General features: G+C 48.6%; 1 protein-coding gene across 2 annotated transcripts in view; it reads right to left on the bottom strand.

Annotated features, from left to right (window-relative positions):
• Positions 1 to 25717, bottom strand: part of MACROD2 (mono-ADP ribosylhydrolase 2) — a 2731696-nt gene that overhangs the window by 192992 nt on the left and 2512987 nt on the right. Inside the window, exons 12-14 of one of the 2 annotated variants that reach the window (XM_040429978.1) lie at positions 24587 to 24622; positions 18991 to 19029; positions 12244 to 12279 (exon numbers count right to left, since the gene is read on the bottom strand). In XM_040429978.1, coding sequence (XP_040285912.1) covers positions 12244 to 12279; positions 18991 to 19029; positions 24587 to 24622 — 111 coding nt within the window. The remainder of the gene's footprint in view (positions 1 to 12243; positions 12280 to 18990; positions 19030 to 24586; positions 24623 to 25717) is intronic. The other variant, XM_040429979.1, reaches the window with a different exon arrangement.

Below are 25717 nucleotides of genomic sequence, written 5' to 3'. Positions count from 1 at the left end.
GAATACACCAACAACAGGACTTCAGAGGCCCGGAAACCGGTCGGCTGGAGAGGGGGTAAGACGCACACTGCACCTGCTACCCCTGCCCCTAGGCCCAAGTGGGCACCGGCCCCTGCTGCACTTTCCACGTCGGTGGGGGAACCCCGCCTGTGTCACCTGTGTAAGCAGCCAGGACACTTCAAAGGCATGTGTCCCCAGCGCCCGAGGGATCCGTCCCAGTCATCAACCCGGAAACCGTCCACTGTGTTGTGTGTGGGTGGGGGTGGTGGGAGGTCCCTTGACAATGTTCAACCGGTCACCGTGGGCCAGGCCGTGGCCATGGGACTTAGAGACACCGGCGCGGAAATGACACTGGTACGGCCTGAACTGGTGGCACCCCATGATTTACTGCCCGGGAGATCCCTCATTGTCTCCGGGATTGGAGGGGTAGAACCGGCGCTGCCCGTCGCCAAGGTCTATTTGGACTGGGGCGCCGGTCGAGGAGTAAGGGAGGTGGGGGTATCCGCAAATATCCCCACCAGTGTTTTGCTGGGGACAGACCTGGGGCGGCTTGTGTCTAAGTATGTGGCCGCTGACCCCCCGATGTCCGATTCCCCAGAACGTGATGTACCTGTAATGCCCCCCCCTGATGATACTGTGAATGTACCTATCATGCCTGTTTTTGGGGATGTGGGGGTGGGGGCTGTAATGAGTGCCTCTCCCCTTAGTGGGGAGGGGGTCATTCCTGCCAGCTGGGCTGAAACCCCAGGCTGTGGCCAGCAAGCCTGCTGGACCCTGTTGTCCTCCAGTGTGGTGACTGAGGGGACAAGCAGGGGGCAGACAGCTGCGAGTGAAGAGGATGCAAATGAGGTCAGGGCTGTCCCAGGAGAAGTAGGGCTGCCAGGTGAAGCCTCAGTGCAGGGTTCCTCCCCCACTGGGATGTCAGAGGGCCAGGTTAGTTCGTCTGGACTGGCGACTTGGTCGGGAGCCAAGGGAAAGCAGGCACTACCAGCAGTGGCAGCGGCCATAGCTGCTGTCACGCGCAGTGGGAGTGCTGGGGTCCTAGGGGCCCCTCAGGGGTCTGATGGCTTTCCCCCTTCCGACCAAGTGGCTGCCGAGTCAGAGGGAGGCCAGGAGACAGGTCCCGGGGACCTGACAGGGGACGTGGCAGTCTCGTCTATTCTGGCCACGTCCAGTCAGGAGTTTCAGGCAGCGTTAGCGGCTGACGCCAGCCTGAGCGCTCTCAAGGAGCAAGCGGAACAGCCCCCTTCGGACTCAGACCTTGAGCGGATGGTCTGGGACCAAGGACGGCTGTACCGGGTCACGGTCCAGCCGGGCTCACGGGAGGAGTGGCCTAGGGACCGACAGCTAGTGGTACCCTATCAGTTCAGGACGGAGTTGTTGCAGGTTGCGCATGAGATTCCGATGGCTGGACACCTAGGGATCGCTAAGACAAGGGCCAGATTAGCCCAGCATTTCTACTGGCCAAAGATGGGGGCTGATGTGGTTGCCTACTGCCGTTCATGTGACACCTGCCAGCGGGTGGGGAAGGCGGGGCGGCGCCCCAAAGCCCCACTGGTAACGCTGCCCATAATTGAAGAGCCTTTCAGGAGGGTGGCTGTGGATCTCATTGGACCGCTGTCCATTCCCAGCAGCTCCGGGAAACGCTTCATATTGACGGTAGTAGACTATGCCACCCGGTACCCGGAGGCGGTAGCCTTGTCATCCATACGGGCCGACAAGGTGGCTACTGCCTTGCTGGAGATTTTTTCCAGAGTAGGCTTTCCCCAGGAAATGCTCACCGACCGGGGGACCCAGTTCATGTCGCAATTGATGGAGTCCCTCTGTAGGCAAACACAGGTGCAACATCTGGTGACCAGCCCGTACCACCCACAGACCAACGGCCTGTGTGAACGATTTAATGGCACCTTAAAGCAGATGCTTAAGATGTTGGTCGACTCCCACGGGCGTGACTGGGAGCGGTACCTCCCACATCTACTGTTTGCCTACCGAGAGGTCCCACAGGCCTCCACGGGGTTCTCCCCCTTCGAGCTCCTGTACGGGCGACGTGTGCGGGGGCCCCTGGCTCTGGTGAAAGAGGCCTGGGAGGGAGAGGTAGCCACCCCTGGAGTGTCGGTCGTCGAGTATGTCATGCGCTTCCGGAACAAGATGCAGGCCTTGTCGCAGCTGGTGCACGATAATATGGAGCGGGCCCAGGCCGACCAGAAGCGATGGTATGACCAGAATGCTTGTGAGAGGACCTACCAGGTGGGTCAGAAGGTATGGGTACTGGTCCCCGTACCTCAGGACAAGCTTCAGGCGGCCTGGGAAGGCCCGTACCTCGTGCATCAGCGCCTCAATGCCGTGACGTACCTGGTCACCCTGGACCACGCCCGAGGAAGGCAGAAGGCCTTCCACGTGAACATGATGAAGGCTCATCATGAGAGGGAGGCATGTGCCCTCCCTGTCTGCAACCTCCCCGAAGAGGGGGAGGAGGAAACCCTCCTGGACATGCTCACCCAGGTGAAGGCGGGTGGGTCCATCGAGGATGTGGAGGTGGGCCAACAGCTCTTGAAGGACCAACGGTCCCAGCTATGGGCCACCCTTCACCCCTTCCGGGAGTTGTTTAGCAACAAGCCCGGAAGGACGGAGTTGGCCGTCCATCACGTGGACACTAGGGATCACCCCCCAATCCGGCGTTCAGCATATCGGGTTTCCTTGGAGGTGCAGCAACACATGCGCCAGGAGATTGACGAGATGCTGAAGCTGGGGGTCATCCAGGCATCCAACAGCGCTTGGGCCTCGCCTGTGGTCCTCGTCCCTAAAAAGGACCGGACCACCCGGTTCTGCGTGGACTACAGGGGACTCAACGCTGTCTCGGTCACCGATGCGTACCCTATGCCACGCATCGATGACCTGCTCGATCAGTTGGCCGGGGCCCGGTACCTGACCATCATGGATCTGAGCAGGGGGTACTGGCAGATTCCCCTGACCCAGGAGGCGCGGGAACGCTCTGCCTTTATCACTCCCTTTGGATTGTATGAATCCACAGTGATGCCGTTCGGCATGAAGAATGCCCCTGCCACTTTTCAGCGGATGGTCAACACGCTGCTTAAGGGACTTGAAGAGTACGCGGCCGCGTACCTGGATGACATTGCCGTCTTCAGTCCCACCTGGGAGGATCACCTACAGCACCTGACACAGGTGCTGGGGCGGATCCACCAGGCAGGCTTGACCATCAAGCCGGAAAAGTGCCAGCTGGGCATGAGCGAGGTCCACTACCTGGGGCACCGGGTAGGCGGGGGGACCCTTAAGCCAGAGCCTGGGAAAGTGGATGCTATCGCATCCTGGCCCACCCCCAGGACCAAGAAGCAGGTGATGTCCTTCCTGGGCACCGCCGGGTACTATAGGAGGTTCGTCCCCCACTATAGTAGCCTGGCGAAGCCCTTGACGGACCTCACCAAGAAGAAGCTGCCCTCCGCAGTCGATTGGACGAACGACTGCGAGACGGCCTTCCGAGCGCTGAAGGCCGCCCTCTCGAGCTTCCCTGTACTACAGGCGGCCGACTTCACGCTGCCGTTTATAGTGCAGACCGACGCCAGTGATTTTGGCCTCGGTGCCGTACTCAGCCAGGTTGACACTACGGGCCAGGAACACCCCGTTCTGTACCTGAGTCGGAAGCTCCTGCCGAGGGAGGTGGCGTACTCCACTATGGAGAAGGAGTGCCTGGCAATTGTCTGGGCCCTGCAACGGTTGCAGCCGTATTTATACGGGCGCCGCTTCACGGTGGAGACCGACCACAACCCCCTCAGCTGGTTAAACACTGTATCGGGGACGAATGGGAGGCTGCTACGCTGGAGCCTAGCTCTCCAGCAGTATCACTTGACCATTCGCCACAAAAGGGGCCGTGACCACGGGAACGCCGATGGGCTATCCCGACAAGGAGAGGGTGCGGATGGGCGCACGGGGGAACACAGGAATGTGCTGCCCCCTGGCGCCCTCTAAAAGGGGGAGGTGTGAGGAATATGGATTAATATTTACACCCCCATGTGCTGACAGATAGCAGAGGAAATAAACTCCACAGGAGGGCCCTGCTTCCCTGCTTCAAAGCCCCAGGCCTCTTGGCATACTCAGTGTACATGCAAAATTTGTTTCCACCCCCCCGCAGGGGGTCCAGGCTTCAAGGAGAAGGTCACACCTCACCTCCACCAGGTTGGAGCCAAAGGAATATTGCAGGAAAACCCCCAGCAGGGGGTATCTGCCTTTGCCCAGGATCAATGAGACCTCCCAGACATGTTGGCACCTACCGTTCATAAGGAATTATGAACCGCCTGGCCATCGCAGGCGCAAACCGGATACATATTTGTGTCCCGGTGGCCATGAGGTACGTTCCCATGGTCTTTGTTTATTGAGACTAGGTCAGGGTAGAGAGATATCCATATCTCCCCATAGAAACCACATAACGGTACCAGGTTTGGGCTCTACTTGTAGCTGAAACCCAGGCAGGTCCATTGGTCCCAGAACCATCTCCCTATGACCCTCTGGTCTGGAGCTATGAACCCTAAAGGGTTTTGTGGGTCATTTGCTGCCAGCCCAGAAGAGGGGGAGTGGACCCCTCCCTGAGGCCGGGAGGGGAGGGGCCGGCTACAGGTTAAAAGTCTGGTGCCAGCAAGTAGGCGCGTCTTTCTCTGAAGAGGGGTCACATCCTACACATGTGTTTAGAGGGACCCAGGAAATAGCTGAGTTCATGGCCCTTCATGTGGACTGCAGCAAAGAACATCTCCAAGGAACTTTCATCATACTTGGTAACTGACTTTTACCCTGCTTAACCCTGTTGTAACCATATAACCTGTAATCTGTAACCTCAGACCACTATATATATTGTCTGTGTATATTGTGTATTATCTAGTGTGCCCATACGGCGATTAAATCTATAATTTAATCTTGTGCTATCTTGTATCTCGATCACGAATCCCCACGTCCGTGTTTTGGCCTAGTTATAAGCTACCGCGGGTTGGTTTCTGACCCTATATAATCCCGTTAGCGGACCGGGTTTATATCAAACTAGAACTGGTGGCAGATACCCAGGCTGAGGAGTCGCTGTTTCACTGCGGCAGTGACCAGGCTCTCTCAGCTTGTTGCCTCTCTGTGCCCGCGTGGACAGAAGGTGTGTGTAAGCTATACCAACCTGACCTTACGTGCTCCCCTGGAGGGCGTAACTTCCCGTTTTTGGTAAACCCTGTGATCATACCAGGTCTCGTGAGCTCGACGTGGTTGACGTCAGCGGGCACGAGGGGTGGTATTCATCACAGTATCACACACAACTTTTTGTGCCAGTTTTTGGTGCTGTTTTTTTTCTTCTTTTAACCAAAGCCGGAAGGGGGTTAGAAGGGAAATATAAATGAAGGACTTATACTTCTCCTTCCTGTTGGGTCCACTTTTGGTTTAAAAAAAGCATCAAACATTTCCATAAAAAGCTGACACACAACTCTTACACTGGGTTCTTTATTTGCTGCCCTGGTTGCATCACCCCGCTTTATATCTGTGTTGGCTCCTGAATGGTTCTTGCCGATTTATTCCTCCATTTTGTACAGAAAGTGCTTATCTTCTGGAGACCATTTACACTCTGTACCTATGGTGTCCCTCCCACTATTAGATTGTAAGCTTTTACAGGGAAGGTCCAACCTTCATTTTTCTTAAACGTTTGTAACTTCCCCAAAGTGTAAATAAAAGTTATTAAGAGACTCTGTTCACACTGGCGTCTTCTGGTTATAATGGAGTCACGAGAGCAATACTGGATACTGTTGATTCATGATAGATTCTACCGATTTTAATAGGTCCTTTATGGCACTTTTGGCACACAAATGATTTGTGAAAAAAGGGGCATCTTTTGCTGTTTTCCATTGCAGAAGCCACTTTCCCAAAAAGTGGTTGGAATGTAGGTGGGGCTTACTGGAATGGGTATGCAAAATATTCGGGAACGCGCGATTCTCCACTAAACAATCTTCTTAATCTCGAATCCTCCGACTGCGTAGGTATCAAGTGAACACTAAATTCCCAAATATTCTCCCCCCACTACAGCTCCTGCGGAGGGAAGCGCACTAATAGTGAAGTACTCTATTAGCTCCCCACACACGCTTTCAGCGGTTATACTCACAGGGGCAGCTAGGAGTTAGGCACATCAAATCAAAATTTTCCACGGAGCTTTCCTCGATTCTCTTGTTTCTTCTGTAATCTACTAGAGCATAAACACTCCAATAGTGCCACACCGCTATTCACTTTTACATAAAATTCTTTTAATATACTCACAAGAGTAGGCAAACAGCAGAAAACAACTCTCAACCCGATAATCCTGCCCGACCCGGGTTTCGCCAAAACTTCATCAGGGGCGTACCTCCCGAAATCAAACAGCGTCATTAAATACCCTCCCCCCCTGTCTTAACCTACACATTATTTTGTTAAAAACCCACCAATTTCTCTCGCAATTAAAATGCATTTCTTCCATTCATAATTTCGGCCATTACTTCATTCTGTTCCATTCATTTCCTTTTCTTTACTATTCAATAATCGCTTTCAGTTCTTATACACCAGCCAGGGATCACATGTTCCACTTCCACCAATCCAGCTACTAGTAGCATACACACCCATCACTTTCCTCCACCGCTCCATTAATGAAGCCACACTCCGCTCCCCATCCTAAACAACGTCACCTCCTCCTTCCTCCCACCACCCAGGTAGGTAAAAATCTTTTCGTCTTCTCATGGGGGGCTTTTTCCACACCTTATATTCATCTATTTCACGAGGCAAGGTGTCAAATCAAACTCGACATTTAGTCCTTTTGGTTGGATAGTATCTAACTCATAAATCCACTTTACTTCCCGACGATCCATCTTTGCCATGAAATCTCCTCCCCGCCAGTTATTCTTTACTACCTCCAATCCCGTAAACTTTAACCCTCTTGGGGGTTTTTGATGGACCATTTTAAAATGTAGGGACACCACATGGGTTTCTAAACCTTTCTTTAGGTTTCTTTTGTGCTCCTGCAGCCTAGTTGTCCGGCCGACATACTGGAGGCCACACGGGAACTCCAGCATGTACACTACTCCTGACGTTTCGCATGTTATTTCTTCAACTATCCCGAAATCCTTTTGTCTCATCCTAGAATGTACTAAAGACACTGTTCTTTCTTCCTTCTCCTAAACTCTATTCTAGCATGGGAGGCAAAAGTTGCACCATGTGAATTTGTCCCGATCTTTTTTTTTTTTGTCCACAGGGAGGGCACTATGGACTAATCGATTCCAAAGGTTAGGGGCTTTCTTAAAAATGACATCTGGATGGTCTGGTATTTCTTTTCCTAGGACTGGGTCGTTTTTAAGTACCCCCCAGTTTTTTCTTATGGCATTTTTCACTAATCCAACATGTGCTGTATACTGTGTTATAAAGGAGTATCTGTAATCTTTTTTCTCCACATTACTCTTCACTTTCTCCCCATTCCTTTCTACCTCTTGACTACAATTTATTAAGTCTTCCTTTTTATATCCCTTCTCAACAAACCGTTCCTGTATAGCCAAACTTTGTTCCCTGAACGTAGTGACATCAGTACAATTACGATATATCCTTTTTATCTGCCCTTTTGGCAGAAAGGTTTAGAAACCCATGGGGTGTCCTTACATTTTAAAATGGTCCAGCAAAAAACCCCAAAAGGGTTAAAGTTTACGGGATTGGAGGTAGTAAAGGACAACTGGCAGGGAGGAGATTTCGTGGCAAAGATGGATCGTCGGGAAGTAAAGTGGATTTATGAGTTAGATACGATCCAACCAAAAGGACTAAATGTCAAGTTTGATTTGACACCTTGCCTCGTGAAATAGGTGAATATAAGGTGTGGAAAAAGCCCCCAGGAGAAGACGAAAAGATTTTTACCTACCTGGGTGGTGGGAGGGAGAAGGAGGTGACGTCGTTTAGGGTGGAGAGCGGAGTGTGACTTTATGAATGGAGTGGTGGAGGAAAGTAATGGGTGTGTATGCTACTAGTAGCTGGATTGGTGGAAGTGGAACATGTGATCCCTGGCTGGTGTGTAAGAACTGAAAGTGATTATTGAATAGTAAAGAAAAGGAAATGAATGGAACAGAATGAATTAATGGCCGAAATTATGAATGGAAGAAATGTATTTTAATTGCGGTAGAAATTGGTGGGTTTTTATCAAAATAATGTGTAGGTTGAGACAGAGAGGGGAGGGTGGAGGGTATTTAATGACACTGTTCGATTTTGGGAGGTACGCCCCTGAAGAAGCTTTGGCGAAACCCGGGTCGGGCAGGATTATCGGGTTGAGAGTTGTTTTATGCTGTTTGTCAACCTACTCTTGTGAGTATATTAAAATAATTTTATGTAAAAGTGAATAGTGGTGTTGCACTATTGGAGTGTTTATGCTCTAGTAGATTACAGAAGAAACAAGAGAATCGAGGAAAGCTCCGTGGAAAATTTTGATTTGATGTGCCTAACTCGTACCTGCCCCTGTGAGTATAACAGCTGAAAGCACGTGTGGGGAGCTAATAGAGTACTTCACTATTAGTGCGCTTCCTTCCACAGGAGCTGTAGTGGAAGGAGGATATTTTGTAATTTGGTGCTCACTTGATACCTACTGTACGTAGTCGGAGGATTAGAGATTAAGAAGATTGTTTAGTGGAGAATCGTGCATTCCCGAATATATTGCATACTGACATTGTGAATTTAACCTACTTCACTACTGGGACCTGCAGCGGCAAAACCGTTGGGATCACGTATTGGAACTTCTTTTACTATTGTGACTTACTGGGATGGGAATGGGCTTCCGAACCTGGTGAATTTACTATAATGTATTCTGAAAATTGATGTAAATGATAGCTCAAATATACGCCAGCTCTTAGATGGTGCATATTTTACTATCTGATGCAAGGAGTGCCCAAGAGAACGCATCCAACCGTGCTCATCTGCACCGGCCTGATAACACAGTCAATGCAAACAGAGGGCTGGAGGGATGATTGCTACAGTAGTTGTTCGTCCCTCACTCTGTTCTATTCATTATCTGCAACGTATCCCTTATTACACAGGGAGATGTGCTGATGATAGTTGGACATCTTTCATCCTGATGAAAGATCCCCATGAGCCTATGAACAAGCAAACGTTAATTCATTGGCTGCTCGATTATATGAGCCAATTATAATAAATGAGCTTTCCTATGAACACATGTTCACGATAATTTGCTGATAATCATATGGTCTAATAGGGGCTTTACACTGTCCTTATCCTGTCCATTCCCACTCTTCATTGTAAAATATGTAGATCCCTCATCTAGTGGTATATATGAACTATTTAAGTGTGGTCAATGTAACTTTCTGCTTGGGTCTTACTTTTACCCAGTAATATCAACTTTTATGCAATTTTCATGAAAAATTTTACTTTGATGCAAAATTGCATGAAGTATTCTAAATGTATAACATTTTGAGTGGCATTTTAACAATGTGTCAGGTGTATTCTTGCAGAAGATATAAAGGTATGGGCCTGAGTGCAATTTTAAATTTCATTATTTAGGTTTTATTTGCATACGTCAAAAGTGTGAAAATTGTCCTAGCTACCAGTAAAATGTCCAAGCACCCATTGCAGCAAAAGGGTTAAACAGCGCATTCCTAAATTGTGTATAGTAAAGCACTGGAGACTGTCTGACACAATATGAGCCTACAGTGCTTTATTTAGGTATTATGTTTCAAAGCAGTTTGTGACAGTCAACTGGGTTTCTTGATGTCTGCTTTCCATTAATTCCAGATCCTCCAGGCAAACATCAGTTCTTCCTTCCAAAATAAAGAACAGCAAGCTTTCCCCTCAGCCAACGTCCTTTCTCTGCCAGTTCTTGGATTTCTTTACTATAGTCTTTTACACCATAGCTCTCTGGTATTGTACCTACATCCTCTTCATTGCCATAGTGTTACTTGGACTCCATTATACTTATATTCAACACACACTCATGACAAATACATTTGTATAAGTATAGCCCTAGCAGCCACAGCACTTGCTATAGGGCCCAATGGTTGGGGGGGGGGGGCAATTATGTGCAAGAACATTGTACTTTTTGTGGGGAATAACAAGTTGGTGACTTTTTGCTTCCTAGCACTGTAATGTGGGGTGCTATTATTCATAGTTTGTATTATTGCTACTGTGCTGCTGTTTTAAATTCTTGACTATAGGTAGTGGGGGTCATTTTTTTGCTATGGTGCTTTGAAATTTGTACTGATGCTTTGCTTATTTTCAACCTATACAGCATACTCCAGTGAGCGCCGCTGCCTTCTCTATGCTTACCAAGCACAGCACCGTACATTGTATAATGGGTGTGCTTGGTATTGCGCTCGGCCCCATTCACTTAAGTGAGGATGAGCTGCGTCTAGGCCACATGACACATGAATGTCACTGGCCTAGGGAAAGCAGCAAAAGGCAGCGGCACTCGCAGGAGTGCCGGTGCCTTCTCAAGCAGCTGTTCGGCAGGGGTCCCAGGTGTAGGACCCCCACCAATCAGATACTGATGACCTATCCAGAGTATAGGTCATCAGTATTAAATTCTCAGAAAACCACTTTTCGTATTAGTCACTTCTTTTAGTGGAGCATCAGCTTGTCTCTTGTTCCATCTTCTGAAAATCATTGCCCAAGTAAAAATTTCGATCTTTCAGGTTGCGAAAGAGAAAGTAATCATTGGAAGCCAGGGCTGGACTGCAGGGTGGATGGTTAAGCTTTATAAAGCCACATTCCCTGATAGCAATTTTTGATTTGCAAGACTTGTGATCTGGCGCATTGTTATGAAGCAGCAACACACCTGCCAACAATGTCCCATGGCGTTTCTCTTTGATTGACTCAAGTAATGCCTTCATTGTTGAAGCATAGGTGTCTCCAGTAATTGTTGTCACGTGTGACATGAATTCTAGTAATAAAACACATTCTGTATAAAAAAATAAAATAATGTTGTCATAATTTTTCCAGTTGACTGCTGCACACAAAATGTCTTTGGAGTTGGTGAACCCTTGTGCTTCCATTGCATGGACTCTTGTTTGGGCTCAGCATCATGGTGGTGGATCCATGTTTCATCACCAGTAATAATTTAAGAATAGAAGCCTCCTGGATTTTCTCTAAATTCTCTTGGCTAAACTGTAGGCGACAAGTTTATTTACTCTGGCGTCAACATTCGTGGCACCAGGAACTGAGTTTTGACATCATCCAAACATCATGAATAATACTGGTAACTGTGCCAACTGAAATGCCTAATTCATGAGCTATAACACTGACCTTGACCCGACGATGTTCCAAAATCATGGCCTCCACATTTTCTCTGAAGATGCTTCAAAAGATTGACCTGAAAAGGTGTCATCTTCAGTTGATTCCCCAGCCCATTTAAACTGCTTGGCCCAAACTTTACTTGGTTGTAGGAAGGTGCATCATCACCATATACAGCAATCATCCTTTCATGTATTTCTTTAGGCTTCTTTTCTTCCTTTGTAAGGAATTTATTCACGAAACAAAGCTGCAAATCCCTCACATTCGTTGTAGAGCCGCTCTGAACTGCACTTGCCATCCTGTCACTTCTAGTGCTTCTATAAGACTGAACTACCACTGTGTGTGCTGCATGTCCAGACTTTTCTCAACCTGCCCAGACAAGCTTAGCTCTCAAACACTAACAGAACATGTTGGGGTAGATAACTTATTGAACACCCCTTGTATAAAGGAAAAAATAACATAATGCTTAAAGGAGGTGTCTTACTTAAGCCAATGGCCTTTATCATGTATAGAAAGTAAATACAAGGCACTTACTAATGTATTGTGATTGTCCATATTGCCTCCATTGCTGGCTTGATTCATTTTTCCATCACATTATAAACTTCTTGTATCCAATCCAGCAGAGATGGTCGTGCTTGTACACTATAGAAAAAAGTGCCAGCCTATGTGCATTCCCGTGGTCCAGGCCACCAGATTGGCTGGAGCCTTTTCCTATAGAATGCAAGCACGGCTACTGCTGCTGGATTGCAGGGTGGTCCTAACCATGGAATCGAGCAGTGTATAATGTAATGGAAAAATGAATCAAGCCAGCAAAGGAAGCAATATGGACAATCACAATACATTAGCAAGTCCCTTGTTTTAACTTTGTCTACATGATAAAGGCCATTTTAGGATAAAATGTGAAGGCTAAAAGTTGTGACAAAAAGTATAAAATCAATAGTTTAGTTACTGATATGTATTCTTTTTACTAACCTGAACCTGGACTGGTCTCCTTCATTTCCTGTGTGCCTGTGGTCACAAAGCACATAAAAAACATATTATAACCAGATTGCCACAAATGCATTTTTTGTGTATTAAAGGGGTTTTCCAAGTGTTTAATGATGATGAGCCCTTAGGATAGGTCATTGGTATCTGATCGGTAGGAGTCCAACACCTAGCATCCCCGCCAATCACTGGAGTGGTGATGCTTCCTCACAGCTTACGAAACACAGCACCATCCATTGGATAATGCCTATGCTCGGTATTGCAGCTCAGTCTCATTCAACCTAGGCACTGAGTTGTGCCAAGACTGATGAATGTGAAGTCACTGACCTAGGAAGAGGCTGTGGTGCACAAAAGAGCACCGTGGCCTCTTCAAACACCTGATCACCTGGGGTGCCAGGAGTCAGACCCCTGCCGTTCTGATATTGATGACCTATCCTGAGAATAGGTCATCAGTAGAGATGAGCGAATTTTAAAAAAATTTGATTCGGCCAGTTCGCCGAATTTTTTGAAAAAAGTTGGTTCGATACAAATTTATTTGCATTAAAAAACTGCTATTTCCTGGCTACAGAGAGCCTTTATAGTATTGTAGAACACTGTGCCTTGCAGTAACACGCATAGGGAGTCTGCTGTGGTAGTAAAATAATACTGTGAGTCCGTGTGACATGCAGATGACAGGCGTTGCCCTTTAGTATCACTGCACACTTCACTCATTTGGACAGTCAAGGGGCCAAAACTGGTCGATGTTAGCGCCGATGAAGGTCGATGTTAGCCACAAGAAGAAGCGCACTCCTTTAACACCGTCATCGGCTGATTCCACATAGATGTCTACAGAACCTGTTCTATTACACGCTTATACAAGTAGAGCCCCCCGGACAGTGGAGTGGAGAGGGTGTCAGCAGTAAGTTTGTGTTGACGTCACTGATTATTTTGCCCTTCTTCTGATCCATCAGAACAATAACCCACAAAAAATGGATCCTGTCTGTTGAGCATTCGCCTTCACTCGGTCAGCATTTGGTCAGTAATCCATCATCATTGATCATGAAAAAACAAAACAGAAGTGGATCCAAAACAGAGATGACACGTGAATGGAATATTTGCATGTCTTCTGTGTTTTGTACCCACTCCTGCTTTTGGCTACCAAATCACAAGCCAATTCTGATGGGACAATACAGGCCTTACAGCCGCTACACAGGCAAGATCTGTTTTGCGTCCCATTTTTCCTTCCTTCTGACAGATCAGAAGAATGGTAAAATAAATGATGATGTCAGCCAGGCCGAAAGGCAAAATAGTAGCACAGTCATGAAGTGGGGATGGTGGGAACAGCATGAGAAGTCCACAGAGTGGCCCTATTACATAGTTGTGAGGTGGAAGCAGCATGAGGAGGCCACAGAGTGGCACAATGATAGTGTGGAGGTGGCGGCAGCAGCATCAGGAGGCCACAAAGTGGCACAATGACAGTGTGGAGGTGGCAGCAGCATGAGGAGGCCAGAGAGTGGCAAGGTGACATAGTGTGGAGGTAGCAACAGCATCAGGAGACCACAAAGTGGTAAGGTGACATAGTGTGGAGGTGGCAGCAGCATCAGGAGACCACAGAGTGGCAAGATGACATAGTGTGGAGGTGAGTGGCAATACCAGTACCAGCTGAAGATAGTAGGTGAAAGAAGAATCACTTGGCATCAGATGTGTGGCATCAGGCGGGTGGCAGCATCAGAATAGTAGCTGAGGCAGGTAGCTAGAAGAAACCAGTCTCTTTTGTCAAAGTGTTGGTGTGGCACCATGGATGATCTAGTCTGATGCATCAGGTATTGGTGGGTGAAAATCCTAGCTGATCCACGCCTGATTCATCTTGACAAAGGTCAGTCTCTCCACATTTTGGATGGACAGGCGAGTTCTTCTTGGGGTAACTACGGCCCCCGCCGCACTAAACACCTGCTCTGATTCTGCTCAAACTACTGGCCTTTAATGATGGCTGGCAGGGTGCACTCTAAGTATGCCACCACCTCCTGGTTCAGGTTCTGCTCTATGTCTAGCTGCTGGTGAGTAGTTTCTTCACTATGCGGGTGAATAAAGCTGCTCATCAGCGACTCTAGACTCAGGCTGCTGATGGAGCTGGTACTGCTCCTGCCACCCCACCCCTCCCCAGCAGCATGGCAGTGGAACATGAGCGCAGAGGGCCCCCCGGTCAGACCTGCAAAAAGATGGACGATGGCTCAGATAGGCAGCGGCCAACTGACTAGATAGGATGTCTCTATAGTACTTAAGTTTGTCCTCCCTCTCAGGGGGTGTAAAAAAGGCCCCCATTTTGGACCGGTAATGAGGGTCCGACAAGGTGGAGAGCCAGAAGTCATCCCTCTGCCGAATGGTGACAATTCTGCTGTCACTACGCAAGCAAGTGAGCATGGCTCGGGCCATTTATGCAAGTGACCTCCCTCCATCTCCACTGCATACTGCCACGGTGTGTCTGGGTCCTCTGCCTCCTCTTCCTCATCACCCTGTAGCTCCTCTGGCTGCTCCTGCTCCTCCTCTCCTGTCACATGTGTAGAAAAAACACCCATTTTGCTACACATTGCTTGTGCTCCAAAGTTCTCCTCCTCCTCCAGTTCAGCCCCCACAGGGCTTATGTGGGCGTGAGATCTAGGCACCACATCTCCAGTCCCCTGACCAGCCAGATTTACCAACATCTGTTTCAGGACATAAAGCAGTGGAATGACATGTACATCCCGTAGTCCTGGCGACTGACAAATAACGTGGCCTCCTCAAAGGGCCTGAGCAAATGCTAGGTGTCACGCATGAGCTGCCACTGGCTGACATCGAAGTTACACAGGGGAGTACTCCTGTCCGCTTGGATAATGAAGAAATCGTTTATGGCCTTTCCCTGTTCGTATAGTCGGTGAAACATATGGAGGGTGGAATTCCAACAGGTGGAAACGTCGCATATCAGCCTATGTTGGGGGATGTCGTTCTGCCGCTGTAGCTCAAGGAGGGTGTGCTTTGCAGTGTACGAGTGGCTGAAGTGCATGCAAAGTTTCCTGGCCATTTTTAGGATGTCTTGCAGATGCGTGGATGACTTCAGGAACCGCTTGACAACTAGATTAAACACGTGTGCTGTGCAGGGCGCATGGCTCAGCCCTCCTTGACGCAGCGCAGACACCATGTTCTTCTCATTGTCGGTCACCATGGTTCCTATTTTCAGTTGTCGCGGACAAAGACAGGATTTGATTTCTTGATGAAGGACACAAAGCAGTTCCTCCCCTATGTGACTCAGTTCGCCCAGGCAAACGAGGTGCAGAACAGCGTGACACCGTCGTGCCCTGAACATGTGGTATGCTGGAGGGGCACTGTGAATTGTCTCTGCAGTGGAGGCTGAGGACACGGTGGAGGATGAGGAGGCAGAGGCAGACATTGTCACAGGACCAACAGCCTGAGAACGTGGAGGCGAAGCAGCATAACCTGGCCAAGTTGCTGGTGTGGCTGTGCAGGAACCACATTCACCCAGTGGGCCATAAAGGATATGTATTGTCCCTGACCAGAGTTACAGCTCTAAACATCATCGCTACCGTGCACTTTGGCAGACACTGACAGGCTCAAGGACTGGCCCACCTTCTGTCCTACATGTGTGTGCAGGGCTGGTACTGCCTTTTTGGCAAAGAAATGACGGCTTAGGACTCTCCACCTCGGCACAAGCCATAAGTTCTCGTAAAGGTGCAGAGTCCACCACTTGGAAATGGAGGGACTGCAGCACCAGCAATTTGGACAGGAGCACGTTCATCTTTTGCGCCGTTGGATGAGTGCTTGCATACAGTTTTCTCGTGGCAATCGCTTCGGTGATCAATTGCTAACGAAATGACTGACGAGGAGTAGGAGGGCGAGGAGCAGGAGCATCAGGACCAGCAGATGATGGGAAGGACAGACAGCTCCCTACAGCTGAGGTGGTGGAGCTTTGACTGCTTGAAATCCGCTGCATGCCATTGGGTGATGCAGCGGTTGCTGCGGAGGCTGGACCACCACATCGGAGTTACGGTTCTCCCAGGCCACTTTATGGTGACGCTGCATATGTTGTCGCAGGGCCATGGTGCCAACATTGACACCCTGGCCACGCTTCACCTTCTGCCCACAGATTCTACATATGGCGATGTTCACCTCCTCCGGAGGCTTAACAAAAAACTGACACACCACCGAGTAGGTGATTTTACCCCCAACACTACGCACTGACTGACTGTTACCACCACTGCCTCCGTGAAGCTGTGCACTGCTACTTCCCGTGCATGTAGGCTCCTGCGAAGCGGGTGGTCTACCCCGGGCACATTTGGCTCCCGACTTCCCACTGCTGCCACCCTGCTGACTCCCGACCCCCATATCAGGGCATCACATCAGACCTACATATCAGCCATCCATGTCAGACCGCATCACACCTTATATCAGCACTTTATTTTAGACCCCCATCAGACCTCAGATAAGCCCTTTATTTCAGACCAGACCTCAAATCAGCCCTCATTGTCAGACCCCCATCAGACCTTTTATCAGCCCTTTATTTCAGACCCCCATCAGATCTCAGATCAGTCCTCAATGTGAGACCCCATCAGACCTCAGATTAGCCCTTTATTTTAGACCCCCAACAGACCTCAGATAAGCCCTTTATTTCAGACCAGACCTCAAATCAGCGCTCATTGTCAGACCCCACCATCAGACCTTATATCAGCCCTTTATTTCAGACCCCCATTAGACCTCAGATCAGTCCTCAATGTTAGACCCCATCAGACCTCAGATCAGCCCTCATGTGAGACCCCCATCAGACCTCAGATAAGCCCTTTATTTCAGACCAGACCTCAAATCAGCCCTCATTGTCAGACCCCCCCCCCATCAGACATCAGATCAGCCCACATTGTCAGACCCCCCAATCAGAGTTCCTTGCCAGAACCCCGATCAGACCTCACACTAAAACACTTCTCTTACCTCTCCTGCGCCGAGGTTCCTCTGCATCTCCTGCAGCATTCGCGCTCCCATGTAATCTCCGTCATGACGCTGTACGGGGTCAGGACAGTGCAGCACCGGCCCCAGGAATGAAGACCGGGTGGGTGAATATTACAAGCGCTTGCAACGCTTCACTCCCTACTCCCGGTACCTAAAGCATACTAGTGAGCGCTTCCGTAATGGAAGCGCTCACTAGTATTCGCTTTATAAGACACACAGCCATTTCCCCCACACACTTTTGGTGGGGAAAAAGTGTGTCTTATAAAGTGAAAAATACGGTATGTGTATTGCATGGACAACCCATTGATCTCAATGGGAGTTGTGCACTGTTTTATTTCCTATGTGGCGTAACTGCAAGGAAATTCAACACTTGCTGCCAGGTTCCCCTACAGGACCACAGCAGTGAATAACCCTTTGAAAAAGAACAGATTGTCCAAAGCAGATAAACCCTTAAAGCTGTAGAAGTCTAAGGCTACTTTCACACTAGCGTTCTGAGAGGATCCGTCTGGTGTCTGCACAGACGGATCCGCTCCTATAATGCAGACGTTTGGATCCGTTCAGAACGGATCCGTCTGCATTATAGTGTAGAAAAAATTCTAAGTGTGAAAGTAGTTCAGACGGGTCCGTCCAGACTTTACATTGAAAGTCAATAGGGGACGGATCCGTTTGAAAATTGAGCCATATTGTGTCATCTTCAAACGGATCCGTCCCCATTGACTTACATTGTAAGTCTGGACGGATCCGTTTGCCTCCGCACGGCCAGGCGGACACGGTGTCCGCTTTCTGAGCGGAGCGGAGGCTGAACGCTGACAGACTGATGCATTCTGAGCGGATCTGCATCCACTCAGAATGCATTGGGGCAGTACGGATGCGTTCGGGGCCGCTTGTGAGCCCCTTCAAACGGAGCTCACAAGCGGAGCCCCGAATGCTAGTGTGAAAGTAGCCTTAGTGACACATCAGAAACCAAACAAGGTCAATTGGAGATGAGGCAGGTTGTTAAAGGATTTAGCACAGAGCTCTAGGGAGCTCAGTCGGAGGGATTGTGAGTTCTTCATCATGAATCAACTCGATAAGGTATAAACCTTACCACATAGAATTTCCAGGCCACTACCCTAAAGTAGTCTCAAATAGCAATGGCTGGTGCATGAGCAGACAGAATGCACTGATACACGGTACCAAGGCAGCCGTCAGGAATCCTAATAAGTCAGACTCAATCAAATAGTAGAAAGGCAGAGGTCAGGGTGGGCATCAGACAAGTATATGTGGTCAAATAAACTAGCTGGGTCAGTAATGGAAGAAATAGCAATAAAAGCGGAAAACATGTGCAGGGAAACAGGAGAGGAGAGTTATCCCCCTGCGGGGGAGGAAGAGACCAACAGTGGGACACCAGAGAGCAGCAGAGGGGAGCCGGAGTCCCAGCAGATAGGCAAGAGAAGAGACCAGGAGTAGGACACAGGAAAAAAAGTAGTGATGAGCCTGTGTCGTCGTGCTACAAGATATACATCAATAACATGAGCTCAGATCAATAGCAGGCCAAAATTCTGCAAGAAATTTATGTACTGTATTTGCTGAACACAACATGCGATATACAGACAATACTAGTAACGTTACTGGGGACAAAACAGATAAGCACTAAAGACATGCTTCACTTTCAAGGGTGGGAAAAGGTAAGCTCTTTAGAGACTACAAATGGTTAAACAGAAGTTACCTTATATTGTTTTAAGGGTTTTAATGGTAAATTATTCATTCATTTGGAACCCTCACCTGAGTCAGTAGTAGTCTCCTTGAGGTCTCCAGCATTTTCTATTAAAAAAAAAGAAAAAAAAGAGGTGTCAATAGTGTTGTCTTCAATTAGTCAGAAGAGTCTGTTGCCCATGGGCTGGAAATGTGGAAAAGAGTGCTCAATTGTTGGTTAGTCCTGATTATATTTTGTTTAATTCTATATACGTACTAGTGTTGATCGGGCATAAAGTGCTCAGGTGCTCTACAGAGCACAATGGAAGTCAATGGGAGAACCCGAGCATTAAACCAGGCACCCCCTGCTCTGAAGAGGGGAGGGTGTCTGGTTCATAGGAAAAGGTCAGAAATTGATGGAAACACCACCGAAATGGTTCGGGAACCGCCATGGGGAGGATGTTTGGATGCATCTTGGACTCTCAGGTCGCTGCTGGGAACGATGTTGTCCGAGTAGTACGCCACTTTTACAGACTGACAATTAATACGCACAAAACTGAAGATAAAATCGATTTTAGAGGACAAATGGTTAGGAAACATTCTTTCCTGTATATTTACTTGTATATAAAGTGAAAGTTCTGCCAAAAATTACAAGGAAGAGGCATTCCGATACAACCTATATATCACATAAAGGAGGGCCTCATTCACATTGTGGTACAATTGTTCAGGTAGTGGGACTCCTACACTTATAAAGCCTTACAAGGAGGCCGGCAATCCAATATACCCTTTATTACACATAAAGGAGGGCATCATACACACCCTTGAAAAATTATGATTAATGGCCTGCTGGTGACCCTCAAAAACATTAGGAGCAAGGGCCTGCTGGTGACCCTCTAAAACATTAGGGGAGAGGGCCTGCTGCTGATCTGACCATCTAAAAAATTAGGGGTGAGGGTCTGCTCCTGATCTGATCTTCTAAAACATTAGGGGTGAGGGCCTGCTGCTGAAATTACCATCTAAAAAAATAGGGGTGAGGGTCTGCTGCTGAGCTAACCATCTAAGAAATTAGGGGTGAGGATCTGCTGCTGATCTGACCTTCTAAAACATGAGGGGCGAGGGCCTGCTGTTGATCTGACCATCTAAAACATTAGGGGTGAGGGTCTGCTGCTGAGCTGACCCTCTAAAACATTTCGGGTGAGGGCCTGCTGCTGATCTGACCATATAAAACATTATGGGCGAGGGTGTGCTGGTGACCCTCTAAAACATTAAGGGTGAGGGTCTGCTGCTGAGCTGACCCTCTAAAACATTAGGAGCAAGGGCCTGCTGCTGAGCTGACCCTCTAAAATATTAGGAGCGGAGCAGCCTAATAAGCATGTTGATATAATGGAGGATGACGGGAAAAGGAAAATTGAACCATATACCCTATTTTTGTTGTGGAAGGGGTGCATGGGAATACAGTTTATTCAATACACCATAAAAGCCACATTTAAAGTGCCTTTATGTTCAGCCGCTTTCCTCTGGTGGAGGAGAGAAGTCAGGGGCAATCCAGGCTGTAATGGATCTCCTAGCACCCTGACTAGGTACCTCCGTTGATGGATGCTCCTAGTGCTGTCCCCACGAACAGCCGCAGTTTGGTTGGGATCTTGCCATCTTCTACCCACCCTGGACCTACGACAAGGCTTCCAGGTTCCAGTGGGTGAACCTCTCTTCCTTCAGAGAGCGATGCACTAACAAGTTCTTAAAAGAGCTCAGGTATTATAGCCAGGGGATTATACAGCGTATAGCAATCCCCAGTGTAGATGCAGCCTTTTTCCCACACACATGAGACGAGGCTCTATGTTGAGGGTAAAACAGGAACTCTTTAATGTGGCTACATGTCAGCCTTTTATGCAGGTCTTCCAGCAAGGGACACTCCCCTGGGGACCTTGTGGAAGGCTGAGACAGTTTTTACATTAGCCAATCACATGCATTTACAGTATGAAAACACTCCCAGCAATTGTACACAACCTCACCCCCCCACCTGCCTGTGATACAATTAACAAACACAATGGGCTTTGCCAGTGATACAATTAACAAACACAATGGCCTCTGCCTGTGATACAATTACGAAACACAATGGGCTAACTTAATCACTCACAGGCAGAAAACACACATTTTTCCCCAGAACACAGAAAAACACCCCAAAGCCCCACATATCCCCATAAATTATACATCCCTGGATAGCTCTGATCTGGGTGAACAACATATCCAGAAATCACCCAGATCTAAGCAGGGGTTCCCGAATTCCATAGAAGTCACATTTGACCGACCACAAGCATGGCTTTCCTGCCCAAAACAGTTCCACAGATTTAGGCTGTGGGCCATAATCCTGAGGCAAAAGGCTGGCAAACAGCCCCCTTTAAAACCCAGTGGCGCTGTTATTTCCACCACACAGGCCTTGTTCATTTTGATAAGAGTCAACCTGTCAGCATTTTCAGTTGACAGGCGGATGCGCTTATCAGTTATTATGCCCCCAGCAGCACTAAATACCCACTCTGACAAAACGTTGGTAGCAGGGCAGGCCAGCACCTCCAAGGCATAGAGCGCCTGTTCGTGCCACGTGTCCAGCTTGGACACCCAATAGTTGTAAAGCACAAAGGGCTCACTGAGGACGCTGACACGGTCTGCTACGTACTCCTTCACCATCTTCCAAAACTTTTCCCTCCTTGTGACACTAGGCTATGCATCAGGGTGAGGGTGCTGGCGGGGTTTCATGAAACTGTCCCAGGCCTTGGAGAGTGTTGCCCTGCCTCTGTTGGAACTGCTGTGTGTTCCCCTCATCTCCCTTCCTCAGTTGCCCAAGGAACTACGTACTCTTGCTGCTAGCGTTGTCAGCTGGAAATTTTTGGAGCAATTTTTACACAAGGATCTTCTGGCATTGCACCATTTTTCTCCTCCTCTCCACAACAGGAATGAGAGATGAGAAGTTCTCTTTGTAGCGGGGGTTGAGAAGGGTGAACAACCAGTAATCAGTGTTGGCCAAAATAAGTATAACGCAAGGGTCACGGGAAAGGCAGCATAACAAAGTCAGCCATGTGTGCAAGATTCCCAACAGACAAGACTTTGCTGTCCTCGTCAGGAGGATGACTCTCAATCTCCTCATCTTCTTCTTCCTCTTCGGCCCATCCACGCTGTAGCAGAGGCAACCATCTCCAGCTCCTCCTCCTGATCCAATTCGCGCTGAGAAGACAAACTGAGGGTGGTCTGGCTATCACCCTGTGTAATGTCTTTCCCCATTTCCACCTCTTCCACATGCAAAGTGTCCACCTTCATTGTGAGCAGCGTGCGTTTCAGTAGACACAGAAGTGGGATGGTTACGCTGATAACAGCGGCATCGCTGCTCACCATCTGTGTTGATTCCTCAAAGTTGTGTAAAACCTCATAGAGGTCAGACATCCATGCCCACTCGTCGCTTGTGAAGAGCGGAAGCTGACTGGAAAGGCGACAACCACGTTGCAGCTGGTATTACACTTCTGCCCTCTGCTTCTCACAAAGCCTGGCCAACATGTGGAAAGTGGAGTTCCAGTGCATGCTCACGTCGCACAACAGTCGGTGAGCTGGCAATTGCAAGTGCTACTGCAGCGTTGCCAGACCGGTGGCAGCTGTAGATGGCTTTCAGAAATGGGCACACACGCGGCACAACTTCACCAGTAGCTCAGGCAAATTGGAGTGGGTTTTGAGAAACCGCTGAACCACTAAGTTGAACACGTGCGCTAGTCATGGTATGTGTGTGAGCTTGCCGAGCTCCAAAGCCGCGACCAAGTTATGACCATTATCAGACAAAAACATGCCCGGTTGTAGGTTGAGTGGCGAGAGCCACAGCTCAGTCTGGTCCCTTATACCCTGCCACAGCTCTGCGGCGGTGTGCTGTTTGTCACCTAAGCAAATTAGTTTTAGCCCGGCCTGTTGCCGCTTCCCCACTGCAGTGCTACACTGCTTCCAGCTACAGACTGATGGCTGACTTGTGCTGCAAGATGAGAATTCAGAGGTGGAAGTGGAGGAGGTGGAGGAGGAGAAGGGGGGGTTGCAGCCACTAATGTAGGTGGGGGCGTAAATCCTGAAGGAAGTCGGGCCCGCAATCCTTTGCGTCGGTAGCACCTGTGCCATCCCAGGGTACGACTCGCTCCCGGCCTCCACAACGTTTACCCAGTGTGCCGCAAGGCGGTGCTCCGGGGAACAGTTACAGGCCTGTTTGGTGTGGCCCGCTTTCTCCCTTTTGCCACCCCACTGCCTCTTCCAGCCTGTTGTGGTGCTGCGGATCCCTCCCCCTCTGTACTGCTGTCCTTGCTCGGCTTGCCACCTTCCCAGGTTGGGTCAGTGATTTCATCGTCCACCACCTCCTCACTCTGGTCATCCTCCTGACTTGTTGACCTAACAAGAACCCCACTTATTGACAACTGTGTCTCATCCTCATCATGAACCTCTTGAGACACTAATTGCGGTTGACTTATTGGCAACTGTTTCTCTTCATCATCATCCACCTCGTGAAACACTAACTGCCATTCCCCACCATCATCTTTTTCTGACTGTGGATGCTCAAGAGTTTGGGAATCAGTGCACAAGATCTCCTCATGTCCCTCCTCAAGCGGGCTTGGCGAGAGGGCCAAATCAAGGAATGGCGATGAAAAGAGATCCTCGGAATATCCGAGTGTGGGATCATTTATTTGCCAAGACTCTCCATGGTGGGAGGAAGGGTGATCAGGGTGAGGATTCTGTTGACCAGACTCTTGGCTACTGAGACTGGACTTTGTGGAAGACAGGATGGTGCTTAACCGACTGGAAGCATTATCTTCTGCAATCCAACCGACCACCTGGTCGCACTGGTGTGACTTCGAGAGTGGTGTCCTGCGCCGCCCTGCAAACTGGGACATGAAGCTAGGTATTGTGGACGAGTGTGTTTCTTGAGCTCTGTCAGCAGGCACAGTTTCACCGCGCCCAGGGCCATGGCCTCTGCATGCACCCTCAGCAGCATGGCCACTTCCCCGTCCCTTACTGCTCGCCTTGAGCATATTAAATGGTATATATGCTTGCAAGTATGTTACACGTACAGTAGCGCAGGTTTTGTACAGTAAGTGTATGCACAAATAAATTTAACTGAATGTCACTGATATTTAGGATGCTCAAACGTTATACAGTAGATGTAGCGCAGGTTATGTCACTGTCACCAGCGGCTAAAAAATTTAACTGAATGACACTGATATTTATGATGTGCAAACATTATACAGGAGATGTAGCGCAGGTAATGTCTCTGCTGTCACCAGCGGCAAACGTTATACAGGAGATTAGCACAGGTAATGTCGCTGCTGTCACCAGCGGCTAACGTTACACAGGAGATGTAGCGCATGTAATATCGCTGCAGGCAATTTAGCTCACGTTGCGCTAATATATTTCGGAGCCAGATAAAACAATGGTCTTTAAAAGGACTGTTGGGTCTCTAACACCTTTCAACACTCAAAACTCTGCAATGCTCGAGAGAAAAAGGTGTTCGGCCGAGCATGCTCGCCCAACACTAATACGAATAATAAGCAAATACAGTATATGCTCAGTTATTTAAAAAATTTAATTCTGACATCTACAGCCACAAATTAGGTTTTGCAAAACCTACAAAAAAGGTGAAAGACCTCAATGGAATTAGAGCTGTGCTCACCTGCATCTGGAGGAAGTTCTTTCTTGTCTTCTTCAGCTGCAAAATAATAATAATGACTTAAATAAGCATCTGATAGAAGGTAGTATTAGGGTGCTGGCACACAGTGCAATTCTGACATGCATTTAGGATGCAGTTTTTTATTGTAGCAAGCTGGAATTACTTAAAACATTCCCACAATGTAGAACAACCAGGGTTTAACGAGGCAGCTAAACTGGCTAAATTGAAAACTGCATCCTGAATGCATGTCAGAACTGCACTGTGTGCCATCACCCTAAGGCCGAATGCACACGGCCGTGGAACACGGACGTGAGCGGTCCGTGGTATCCCGGCCTGGCATCCTGCTGACAGCAGGAGCGCACGGCGTCATTGGTTGCTATGATGCCGTGCGCTTCATGCAGCCGCTGCACTACAGTAATACACTCGTGTAGATCATACGAGTGTATTACTGTAGTGCAGCGGCGCATGAAGGGCACGGCGTCATAGCAACCAATGACTCCGTGCGCTCCTGCTGTCAGCAGGATGCCAGGCCGGGATACCACGGACCGCTCACGTCCGTGTTCCACGTCTGTGTGCATTCGGCCTAAGGCTAAGGCTACTGTCACACAAGCGTTAATATTTTCCGGTATTAATATCCGTCACAGGGTCCCAATACCGGAAAAAAATGCTTCAGTTTTGTCCCCATGTATTGTCAATGGGGACAAAACGTAACTAAACAGAATGGAATGCTCCAAAATGCATTCTGTTCCGTTCTCATACCAGAGTGCAAACCGCAGCATGATGCTGGTTTGCTTTCCATCCTGGGATGCGCGGCAAAAAATGACCCACAATGCAAGTCAATGGGGACGGATCCGTATTCTCTGACACAGCAAAAAAACAACCATTTGGGCCAAATACTAAATTTGCAGCCTTTGCTGCATCTGTCAGTGTGAAATACACGCGTTAGATACTGCTGTTATATTCTGTTATTTAAAAAACACCCATTTTGGGCCAAATACTAAATTTGCAGCTTTTGCTGCATTTGTCAGTGTGAAATACACACGTTAGATACTGCTGTTATATTCTGTTATTAAAAAAAAACACCCATTTTGGGCCAAATACTAAATTTGCAGCATCTGTCAGTGTGAAATACAC

This window comes from Bufo bufo, chromosome 4 (assembly GCF_905171765.1).
Source record: "Bufo bufo chromosome 4, aBufBuf1.1, whole genome shotgun sequence".
NCBI classification, from domain to species: Eukaryota; Metazoa; Chordata; class Amphibia; order Anura; family Bufonidae; genus Bufo; species Bufo bufo.
The sequence above is the reverse complement of the archived record's forward strand: the minus strand, read 5'-3'. Positions and strand labels throughout refer to the sequence as shown.